The sequence below is a fragment of the Castor canadensis genome, chromosome 13, assembly GCF_047511655.1.
Source record: "Castor canadensis chromosome 13, mCasCan1.hap1v2, whole genome shotgun sequence".
Lineage (NCBI taxonomy): Eukaryota > Metazoa > Chordata > Mammalia > Rodentia > Castoridae > Castor > Castor canadensis.
In genome coordinates this window covers 3,766,160-3,777,228 of record NC_133398.1, presented here as the reverse complement: position 1 = coordinate 3,777,228, position 11,069 = coordinate 3,766,160, and the positions used below count along the sequence as shown (strand labels likewise).

Here is an 11,069-nt window from a genome sequence, read left to right as displayed (position 1 = left end):
GAGGGCCTGGAGGAGGTGGAAGTCCCCTAGCCATTTACCCCAAGGAAGAAGTTTTTAGTGGGGATAGGCCACCGATGTGGCACAGGTGCTGGGGAAGTGGAGAGAAGGTGAATAATGAGTGCTGGGGGAGGTGGGGCAGATCTGGCATGTTTGAGGACCGAGGACCGGAGACCCATCGTGTAGACAACAGTGAAGGGCCTGGGGATGCTCAGGACGGTGGCAGTGCTCCTGACCCAGCTGGGCTCCAGTCCGCAGAAGAGCCCAGGCCACAGCAGCATCCTGAAGGAACTAAGAGACTCACCCAGGACTCCGCTCACCACACCCTCCCACCTAGGGAACCTAGCTAACCCAAACACAAGAAAGGAATCTGGGCAAAAACACTGGAGGGGAAAAAAGAAAACAAACAGAGGGCACGACCTCTGCAGATAGAAAGTGTAGATGAGCCGCAAAGGAGTAAGGCAGCAAGACCTTCTGCCTGCCTCAGGATGAAGCCATGGACTGGAGGGCCACCTGCACTCGAGGTGGGGGGGCACCACCTGGGAGTGGGGGTAGCCAGGAGAGAATGGGAGATGGCAGCCGAGAGAACTCAGGCAGAGCCAGAAGAAAGAGTAAAGAACACAGATTGAAAGGGGCCAAGGAAGTGAAGAAAAGGAAGTGAGAGGCGTTTGAGGCAAGCAAGGGCAGCCTGATGACCACCAAATGTGGTCTCCTGTGCAGAGAACCAAACCCGACCAGCACTGAGAGCAGAATCAAGATGATGTTCCTACAATAAGGCACTGCGGCTACAGGTTGAAAGAACATACCAAGTCCCACAGGAAATCCACTGGAAGCTGCTGGAGGGAGAAAAACAGCTTTATTTTCTCTACCTTGTGAGTTCTTAGCTGGGACAGACAGACTCCTGTTAGCAAAAGAGATATTAAGGGCTGGTAGAATGGCTCAAGTGGTAGAGCACCACCTGCCTAGTAAGCATGAGGCCCTGGGTTCAAACCCCAGTACCATAAAAAAACCCAAGACAGATTAACATTAGTCATTTTTTCATTATTATGTGTGTCTTGTCCCTCATATGGGAGAAGCCGCTCTCCCAAGAAAGTACTGCAGTTCTCTGTCACCACAGTGGTTAGGAGCGTTGTTTCAACAGCACTTCAACAAAGTGCTGTACATTTTTTAAGGAGTGACAAGACAAGGGGCAAATTCCCCAGGGGAAAACTACCACCTCTGTGGCTCACTGTCCTGCTATCAGACAAGCAGGAAAAGGCAAAGGGGCCTCTGCCTTCTCCGTGCCTGTAACTCAGCAGTCCTAACTACCTTAGGGAGAAATACTCAGCTTCCTCCATTGTTCATTGTAGCTAAAGTGTCACTCACCAAAAAGCCACTTTTGCAGAGGCAGAACCTTAGCATCGGGGCAAGATGTTCAGCCCTCTAGGCCGCCCCCACCTTGCTCACTGAGAAAGTGGCCTGGGCGGCAGGGCTGGAGGTTACACATGGGCCCAACAACACGGACTTCCTTTCACCAACTCTGGATGGCATGGCCTCTCTGCTGAGTGCCCAGCCAGTGGCAGAGACCAATCCTGAGCCCACAGGGTTTACCCCAGTGGTTCCAGTCATGTCTGGGCCACAGCACAATCACTTATTCTTACCTGACTGGACATACACCTGGGTGTGAATTTGAAAACCACCACCACCTGGTACCTGGAGTGCCTTGGTCACTCCCAGCACTGCTTCTGACCAGGGGAAGAGATTACTATTATAACCCTCCATCACCCTGAGGCTGCTAGCCTGACAGGATGGTGGACTGGCCTTCAGTAGCCACACTAGCCAAGTGGGAATATGTCCCCTACCTCTCACCATCTCTCTCAGTTCTTTGGTTCCCAGGCAGGGCTGTGTCAGCCTCCCTGTCAGGTCACCACCTGGAGGCCTGGAGCCGGGGAGAGACAGCTATGGGGCCCAGTTTACTCTGCTCTTTCCCATGCACTCCTGTCTGCCTGACATGGCCTCTGCTGAGTGCCCAGCTCACAACGGCAGAGACCAACTGTGAGCCTGTAGGGCTCACTCCAGAGGTACCTGTCATGTCTGGGTCAGGGCACCATCATGGAAGGGACAGGACTTGTTCTCACTTGAGCAGACATAAACTTGGATGTCTGAAGTGAGGTCACCCATAGTTAACTGTGTACCTTACAATCCCTTGATGACATTACTTATTGTCCAGTCACACATGGGACAGGTTCTATGATCTCAGTTCTATGACTGAGAGCCATACAGACAAACCAAACCACTCAGGAGAGAAACACAGACTGGCATCAGATCCTTTCATCGCAGTTGTCAATGTCAGATAATAGGGCCTTGCTTGGGAACCAAAATTAAGCTTCTGCTCTATGACTCCATTTACAAGGTGTGATCGATGGGTTGCTCCGTGTGCACACCAAATTCATATATCTTGTAACCAAGTCTCCACGATGAAATTACTAAATGTTTTCTCTTGTTCTGCCTCCCTGAAGCTAAAAAAGTAAAGAACATGTTCTTCATTTTGAAGCACAGAGAAAATCTAAACAACCCTCCAGCTCCACTTGCTTTAGTTCCTGACTTCATCACTGGTTTTAGAAGTCGCTTAGCTAAACAGCCAAGTAATAAGACACCTGCTAGCCTTGCCACAGATAACACTACTGTGGTGGTCATCTGGGTAATAATTGTTTTAGTTTGGTTTTCTTGGGGGCATGAGATTTGGAGATAGCCTTGTGGGGTTCAAACTGGTTGAAACTGCTGACATTTTTTTAACGTTTTTATTAGTATATATAGTTGTAGGGGGTTCGTTGTAACATTTCCATATATGCATACAATGTACCATTTTAGTTCATCCCCTCCATTATTCTCCCCCCCCTTTTCTTAAAATGACTGACAGGCTTCGGTGTTCCATATTCATTCACACATGTATAGAATGCACATCCACCATATTCACCCTCCTTTACCCTCTTCCCTAACTCTCCCCCTCCACTATTTATACCCTCCCCCTGCATGGCCTGTTCTGTACCCGTCCTTCGTTAAGCATCTCTTCACTGTTCAGCGGAGTTAGCCTGGCATTCTACCTGTAAATATGCTGCAGTTTAATCCACCTAACCTCTCGATTACTCTTCCTCACCTTTCCCCCACCCCGTACGTTCAGCAGTTTTCAAGCATTTCGCTGTCTTGTTCCTACACAGATGTGACGTATTTCCATATTATTCACTGTATCATTTTCTTTTTCTTTCCCTCCTCGCCTCGTCTCCTCTAACAGTTGCACTATTGGAAACGTGTTCTGTGTATGTGTGTAGATATGTATATGTGTATGATGTTGTATTTATATTTGTATCTGTCTTCCACATGAGAGAAAACATTCGGCCCTGTCTTTCTAAACCTGGTTAACTTCACCTAACATGATGTTCTCCAGTTCCACCCATTTACCTGTGGATGACAAAATTTCATTCTTTATGACTACTATTTCATTATATAGATAAAATATATCTGTCTATGTATGTAATATCTGTCATCTATCTATGTATATTGAGAGAAGAGACACAGGACATTTTCGTAGTCCATTCATCATTTACAGAGCATCTGGGCGGTGTAGCTTAGCTATTGTGAAGAGTCCTGCAATAAACAGATGTGCACGTCTTTTTTGTATCCTTACACTTCTTTGGATATATGCCCAGGAGTGGAATTGCTGGGTCATACTGAAACCACCGACTTTTCACTTGGGCCCGCATGTGGTTCCTCTGACATCAGATGTTCAACCCTTCCCCCACCCCATCTGCCTCGTCAGAGCAGTTTGGTTATGTGTGTGCTCACCATGGACTCATCACTCCTCTGCCTTCAGTCACGCTCCCTGAGCCTCGGACTACTCTGCTTCTTTACCCCATAAATACCCCTAAACCCTATCCTTGAGAGATGGATCTGATGGATTTTATTTTGTTGGTGATACTTTTTTGTTTTGTTTTTAGCATGCATTAGTTGTACAAGGGGGTTTCATTGTGTTATTTCCATAAATGCAAACAATGTACTTTAACAAGTTCACTCTCACTGTTACACTCCCTTAGCCCCTTCTCCTCCCCACCTTTTCAAACAGTACCAGGTTTCTTTATGCTATCTTCATGTATGTATGTATGCATGTACACACATACATATATGTTAACGTACTTTGATCCTGTTTACCCGACACCCTCTTTCCCCCTCCCCCTTTGCACTGCTTCCTCCTAGACAGCAGCACCCCTTTTACACTCAGGTTCATTACCACCATCGTTTCAGGTCTAATCCGCATGTGGGTGAAAACAGCGTGTTTGGCTCTGAGCTTGGTGTGTCGTGCAATGTGATCTCCAGTTCCATTTCCCGCCAATGATATAACTGCATTCCTCTTTATGGCTGAATTTACACCACATTTTCTCTATCCATTCATCAGTTTTTGGGCACCTAGGCTGATTCCAAAGCTTGGCTACTGTGACTAGTACTGTGATAAACATGGGTGTGCAGGTGTCTCTCTTGCATATTTGGTAGTACTGGGGTTTGAACTCAGGGCTTCACGCTTGCTAGGGTGGCACTCTACCACTTGAGCCATACCCCCAGTCCTCCCTTTTGTATATTGATTTACACTCTGGATCTATGCCTACATGATATAGCAGGGTCATAAGCTTTAGTTTCATAATGAACCTCCATACTGACTTTCATAGTGGCTGAACTAATTTACTAATTTACATTCCAATTAAGGGTTCCTTTCCCCTTCCCCACATCCTCACCAGCGTTTCTTCTTCTTTTTTTTTTTGCAGACACTAGGGTTTGATCTCGGCCTCATGCTTACCAGGCAGGCTCTTCTACCACTTGAGACACTCTGCCAGCCCTGTTAGTTTCTTGATGAGAATCATTCTGACTGGGGTGAGATGAAATCTCTAGGGTTTTTTTTTTTTTTTGTGGCACTGGGGTTTGAATTCAGGGACTACACCTTAAGCCACTCCACCAGCCCTTTTTTGTGGTGGTTTTTTTTTGATAAGATCTCAAGAATCGTTTACCCAGGGCAGGGTTCTAAACCTGATCCTCTTATCTCTGCTTTCTGAGTAATTAGAACTGTAGGTGTGAGTCACCAATGCCCAGCAAGCTCACGTTTCTTAATACGTAAATGTTAATCTGAGCTAATGCCACAACCACTAGGGCTACTGAGCACTTGACCTGTGGGTAATATGGCCAAGGAATTAAATACCTACATAGCCAATTTCAGATACTTGCTAACAGGCTGAGGGTCTCATGGCCACGTTCACCATCTGTTTTGAAAACCATTTTCCTTCTTATAGTTCATCTTCTAAGATCTGGGGTAGAATGAGGGCAGTTTCCACTTGATGCTTACTAAAGTGAATCCCAGAGTTATTTTTCCTCAGCTCTTTTATTTCTCAGGCTGTCATTGCTGCTGTTGAAAACTCAGCTGTGGATCTTTGCAGGGACGACTTTCTTCCTGGCTGAGAACTATAAACTGTAAGATCAGTCCTTATGTCCTAAAGTCCTGCTTATGTGTCCAGGGGTGTGGTGGACTTAAACTGCACCCAGAATGCTGGGAATCGGGTGTCACTTTCACCCCTCCAGGAAACAGATATGAAGACCGGGAAAGGAACCTGAGGTTTATTGGGCCTAATGCCTGTGAAAGATGAAGGACAGAAACAGGATGGGGTAGGGAGCTTCAGATTATTACACAGAGCTGCCAAAGCCAACCAGCCAGAAGGAACTTGGGTACAGCTGACCTAGAAAGGAGCCCTGTTGGAGCAGGACTGCTCAGGCCCTGGTGACCCTACCAGGTAGCACCAGAGCCGGTGGTCACCCCAGAAAAGCACAGCCCTCGTGTGGTGGCTGAGTAGATCCAGAAGGTGATGAGCAGAGGCTGCTAAATGTCTGCACTCTTAAGCAGTTGGCCACCAAAGTCACTTCTCAAAGGAGATGCAATGTGCAACACCATGGCTGCCACAGGCTTTCCTAGTCTCAACATGGGCCTTTCACCCAAGGCACTCTCTTTACTTCCCACAGCCCAGCCCTGCATTAGGAAATGAGATCCCATAAAGCACCCAGTTCAGCCACCCTGGAGAGCCTGAGTACATCTAACCCTACCCTGTCACACAGAAGCCTGTCCCCTCTCCCACCTTTTCAACTGTGTGCTGTAGAAAAGCTCTGCTCATTTATTTTTTTTTTTTGAGAAAAACTTTACTTCTGAACAGCTGTTCAGTCAGCGAGATCTTCTCCCTTCAGGGCACCTAAGACAATATCCAACCTACAAAACCATTTCTGCACCACATTCTCACGAGATGGTCACTCTGGACCCCTGCTGTCTGTCCCCATATCCCACCCCTCATTTGGTAACAGCAGACCTCCTCCCCCAACCAGAGAGTCACTCTACCCTGACTCCAGGACGGTGCCAAAGGCAATCAGACCACTGCACCCCAATACTCCAACCTGACTGTTCTACAGTTGGCAGCAAGACCCAAGTCACACGTTGTGGACCTGAGAAGGTACAGCTCCTTTCCGCGCTTTGAGCTAAGAAGGTCCAAGGATTACTGAGGAATTGAAGAAAATGAAACTAAAATAGGCAGAAACCAGGGCAGAGCAACCTGACCTTGGTGTTCTGGCCCCAAAACCATACCTGGTTGGCTCTGGTTCCTCCCAAATAATGTGAGCCAAATGACCTTCTTCGGGTTCTTATCCCTGAAGGAGTTTTGGATTAAGAGGAGAGGTGGTCACGGACCCTTTCTTCCTGTCCAGGACCACTGAAAACACAGGCTGGCAGAGTGCCTCACCCCAATCCTTCTCTCCCACCTTACAAGAGGGCAATGGGATTCAGTTCTGGCTCACCCCTCCCCAGGCCTGAAGGGCGTGGCCATCCTTAAGGACGATGCTGAAATAACATTCTCTTTGGCATGTCATCTGAGCCTCATGACAGTTCTAAGCTACCTCACATGGGTTCCCTATGCCCACCTCGCATAGGGGACTCAAGGCCTGGAGGCTAAGGGACATGCCAGTGTCGCACACCATCTGGCCACTGAGCCACTGACCTCGCTCAGGCGAGGCCAGCCCGCTCCAAGTCCTGGGGCAGCACCCGACCCTTCTTGCGGGCTTTCTGCAGGCGCTGCTCTGCCCGGGCTGCCTTCTTCTTGCGCAGGTTCTGGCGCCTCTGGTCCTGCCGCCGCTGCATCTTTTCCACCACGTGGGCGGAGCGCTTCTCCCACCGGCGCTGCCGCTGGGCCCGGCGCTTCTCCTTGCGCTTCAGGGCCTCCTGCAGCAGCTGCTCGTTGTCGCGGATCTTCACTCCTTCCGCCTTGTACAGCAAGCTGGTCCACTTCATTTTGGCCTCTAGCTCCTGGGCCTTGCCCGCATCCTTCTCACGTAGCTCCTCCAGTTGGCCCTGCCGCGCCTGCAGGCGCTCCAACAGCTGCTTATAGTTCCTGCCCGTTAGCGGTGTCAGGTTCCCCTTCACGTTCTGCCGCTTCTCCTTCCTCCGCTGGGCCTTGCTGGGTGGCTCCTCCTCAGTCACCTCCACCTGAAGATGAACAGTGAGCGATGGTGCGCATGGCACCCCAACCCTTCCAAGTGCCCCAGCTTTCGCCCCGCTATAGGGGAAGTCACTGATCCACAACCCACACAGCTCTGCCCGTCTCCCCACACAACCACCTTGCTCACTTTATTAAAGATGAGCCCTGGCTCTTGTGACTCCTTGCAGGCCACCTCCCGGGGCCCCTCAGCCACTTCCTCTGTCTTCTCGGCCTTCATAGCCTTCTCCTTTGCTCGAAGCTCCTTCCGCTTCCTCTTTTTCCGGTCCCGCTCCTGCTTTCTCCGCCGCCTTTTCTCCAAAGTGGCAGCAGACAGCTCCTTGGTGCTGCCCTGCAGGAGGCAGAGTCTACTCACCACAGCTTTCTCAACCTCAGGATCCCCCCTCTAGCACATGGCTGAGATGGAATGAAGGCTGGAAGGTGCATAAGGAAATCCTCATGCAGGCCACAGGCCCACTGTGCTAAGGTTCCATAAAGACATGCCTTCAAATGCAGGACGTGACCCCAGTGGGGACAAGAAGAATTGGCTTCCAGTTCCCAGGCCCTTCCTGTGTTCCGGAGTACTTTACACACTTGATGTTATTGTCCACTGTCCTATAGTTCACAACTTGGATTGGTTCCACATGGCTGAGCACCTGTCCTGACCACTGTGTATTCTGCTCATGACCCCCCACTCTCCCCACTGTCTTTCCTGTCTCACTGCCAGCAGAGTGCTTCACACCTAACCAACTCCACCCTGTGCTGTAGGACCAGTGACCCAAGCCCTCATCTCTTTTTAGGAACCCGGGGATGGTCAGTGGTGTGACCCACAAAACTAAGGAGAGAAATTGGGGAACTCCTCCTGCCCCCACCCCCCAAGCCAGCAGAGGCCTCAGGGACGGCCCCAGGGAAAGGGGGATGCCCAGGTTGTGGGGGGGTGGGAACAGTACCATGCAGCCTCTGGTCCATCCTAAATGCTGGGCAGGTCACCTCACCTCAAGGCACTGAACTTTAGAAGGATTGACTTGGACTCACTCAGTCCCTGTGGTGCCAGCAAAGGTGGCTTCCCTGACAGAGGAGGCCATGCTTCTCTGAGGGCCGTGGAAGAGAACAGCTAGCAGGAGGCCTGTTACTGTGGGAACTGAGGTTCTCCGAGGACAGGAGAACTGTACCTGCTCTCCCAGGCCGGAGTGCTGGTTCTGCTGAGAGTTGACTTCTGCCCCCGCCCTCCAACATGAGGGTAGGTGAGAATCCACTCCACAAACATACTCCAGGTGTTCATCAAGATCTCCCCACCTACCTGGCCCCGGGCCTCCTGGATCTTTTCATGTAGCCGCTGTCGCAGGACATCCAGAGCAAAGACAGAGTCAGACCCTGTGGCCTGGCCATCTGCAGGGAAGGAGAGGACTGAAAGGGAGTCCCCCTCCCACCTTTCCCTTCCTTCCCTAGGGCCCAGCATTTAATTTATGTGCTGTCCTCCCTGTCCCCTGTGGGCCCACTGGGGCAAATCCAGTAAACTGTACTCCTATTCAACTTGGATTGGGCCCTACAACCTCCTTCAAGACAGGTAACTGACTGACTGCCTTGCAAACTAAGTCACTGGGGCGTAAGAAAACGTTATACACTTCCCACATCCTATTTACCCACAGCGTTACTGTGATCTTGGCTCTATGGGAACACGTGTTTCCCTGTGCCTGCCAGTGCTTACTCTTGTGAAAGGAGGGACCCCATTTGTATCCCAGCCGTGGCTCCACATGCCCTGGAGCCCCTCACCTGCAGGGGACACGGTGGAGCTGGAAGCCTCTTTCTCTTTGGCTGCTGCTGGCTTCTTGACCCCACAGGCAGCTGGAGACTTCTCTTCCAGGGACTTGGCCTTGTGCTTGGCAGCCTTCTGCTCCTGCTCCCGGGATTTCTTTTGTGCTTTCTTCCTTTTCTTTTTTGGGGGCCCAGGAGCTTCTGAATCTCGAATTTTGCCAGCTGGAATACAAAATGACAAGAGTTAAAACCCAGTCTCTGTGACCTATTTAGGATACAGGAATGCTTTTAATCCCACAATGGTGCACAAACAGAATCAGGATGGAGGAGCCAATGGTTTTTCACGTGCAAAGATTTGGCTTCAAGGATGCTCATCACACTATGGGAGTGAAAGACCAGGAAAGCAATCTCCACCTCCTGCAACTGATTATGGCAGCGCAGCACAACGAGGACTGTGTTTAACAACACAGGCTTTTGCCTTAAGGGGCGGGAAAGGCTTCACTTTTTAAATTAAAAAATGGGAATATGGAGAGGATGAATCAAATTGTTTCATCTCACGGAATCTACCCAAAGGTCAAAGGTAGACTCAGTCCTAGGTTACCAGCGACATGGTTGAGAAAACTTGCTCCAGTTTTCTTATTTTCTCTAACGAATACGATCGCGTCGTATAAAGAAAGCCCTTTTGGGTCTGGCAGTTTCCTGGGGCTCCGGCCCCAGCTCCCCAGGCGCCCTGGGCCCAGGACGGCAGTCCAGGTTGGGGATAGGGGTGCTCCGGCATAGGGGCGGCGACAGCGGCCGCGCACGCTTGAGCCTTCCCCCAGCACTCACACACTGGTCGCGTCCACCCGGTGGAGGCGGCCGCGGCGGGGAGCTGGGGGCCCTCCGAAGCCTCCAGCCCCGACCCGGACCCCGACTCTCCTGACCCCTCGTTACCCCGCTCGCGCCTAGGCGGCTCCTGCCCGGGCTGGGTACAGATTTTCCTGGCTAGGTCCTGTAGGTAGGCGTCCTTGGCGAGCAGGGAGGCCATGGCTGCGGGCTCACTGACGAACGAGGGCCGGCGCCACTCACTCGAGTCCCTGCGACCGCGGTAGGCGCCGGAAGCCACCGCGTGGACAGGCGCCGCCCGTGGAGCGCTCGATTAGCCAGGCCTGGAGGAGGCGCGCGGGGCATTGTGGGCCGCGCGGGGCATTGTGGGCCGCGCGGGGCATTGTGGGCCGCGCGGGGCATTGTGGGCGGCGGGGGCCTGCGGACGCCGCTACCGGGCTGCGCCTCCTTCGCTCTGTAAACGGGTCAGCGGGCGCTGTAGCTCAGGCCCTCAGGTCCTCGCCGGGTGTCTCATGCGGCGGCGGGGTGCCTCGGGGGCCTGAGCCTCTTCTCGGCCTTCCCTGCCGTAGCCCTCGCCGGCGGAGCGAGGAGCGGGCGCCGTCCGAGGCGGGGACGGCCGCAGCCCTTGCCCCACACGCGGGCCCCCAGGCCTGTTAGGGGTCGGCCCCGCGGGAGACCGGGAATCGGAAGGTGCAACCTCAAAGGTCGTTCGAAAGCCTTTTAACAGAGTTTCTGGGTCGTCTCATTTTTGCGGGGCTGAGGATGGGACCCTCACTCGTGCCCCGAGCTGCACCTTAGTCCATAAAATCCACCCCAACAGTGGGAGACTCTTCTTTCCCTGACCCCCGCGCTGAGGGTCAGGGGCGCGAATGACGCCCCCGACTTGCAGAAGCCCCTCCGGGTGTCTTACACCCAAGCCCACCTCCACGCAACAACGGGGCCCACCGCCTCCCACCCGAGGCCGCC

General features: G+C 52.0%; 1 protein-coding gene across 1 annotated transcript; it reads right to left on the bottom strand.

Moving 5' to 3' along the window:
• Nucleotides 1-5,616: 5,616 nt before the first annotated feature.
• Surf6 (surfeit 6) lies at nt 5,617-10,452 on the bottom strand. Its single transcript, XM_074052891.1, has 5 exons — nt 10,212-10,452; nt 9,297-9,500; nt 8,824-8,912; nt 7,675-7,875; nt 5,617-7,534 (listed from the first exon to the last, which is right to left on the bottom strand). Exons 1-5 carry the CDS (start codon nt 10,303-10,305, stop codon nt 7,055-7,057), a joined length of 1,068 nt encoding a protein of 355 aa, XP_073908992.1. The 5' UTR covers nt 10,306-10,452; the 3' UTR covers nt 5,617-7,054.
• Between the last annotated feature and the right edge of the window lie 617 nt (nt 10,453-11,069).

What these genes read in the sequence shown, in the direction of transcription:
- Surf6 (XM_074052891.1), bottom strand. Translation starts at nt 10,305, where the DNA reads ATGGCCTCCCTGCTCGCCAAGGACGCCTACCTACAGGACCTAGCCAGG. An exon ending in GCCGCCTAGGCGCGAGCGGG is followed by an intron (nt 9,501 to 10,211) that starts GTAACGAGGGGT and finishes TTTGTATTCCAG; the next exon opens with CTGGCAAAATTCGAGATTCA. An exon ending in CAGGGCTCATCTTTAATAAA is followed by an intron (nt 7,535 to 7,674) that starts GTGAGCAAGGTG and finishes GTTCATCTTCAG; the next exon opens with GTGGAGGTGACTGAGGAGGA.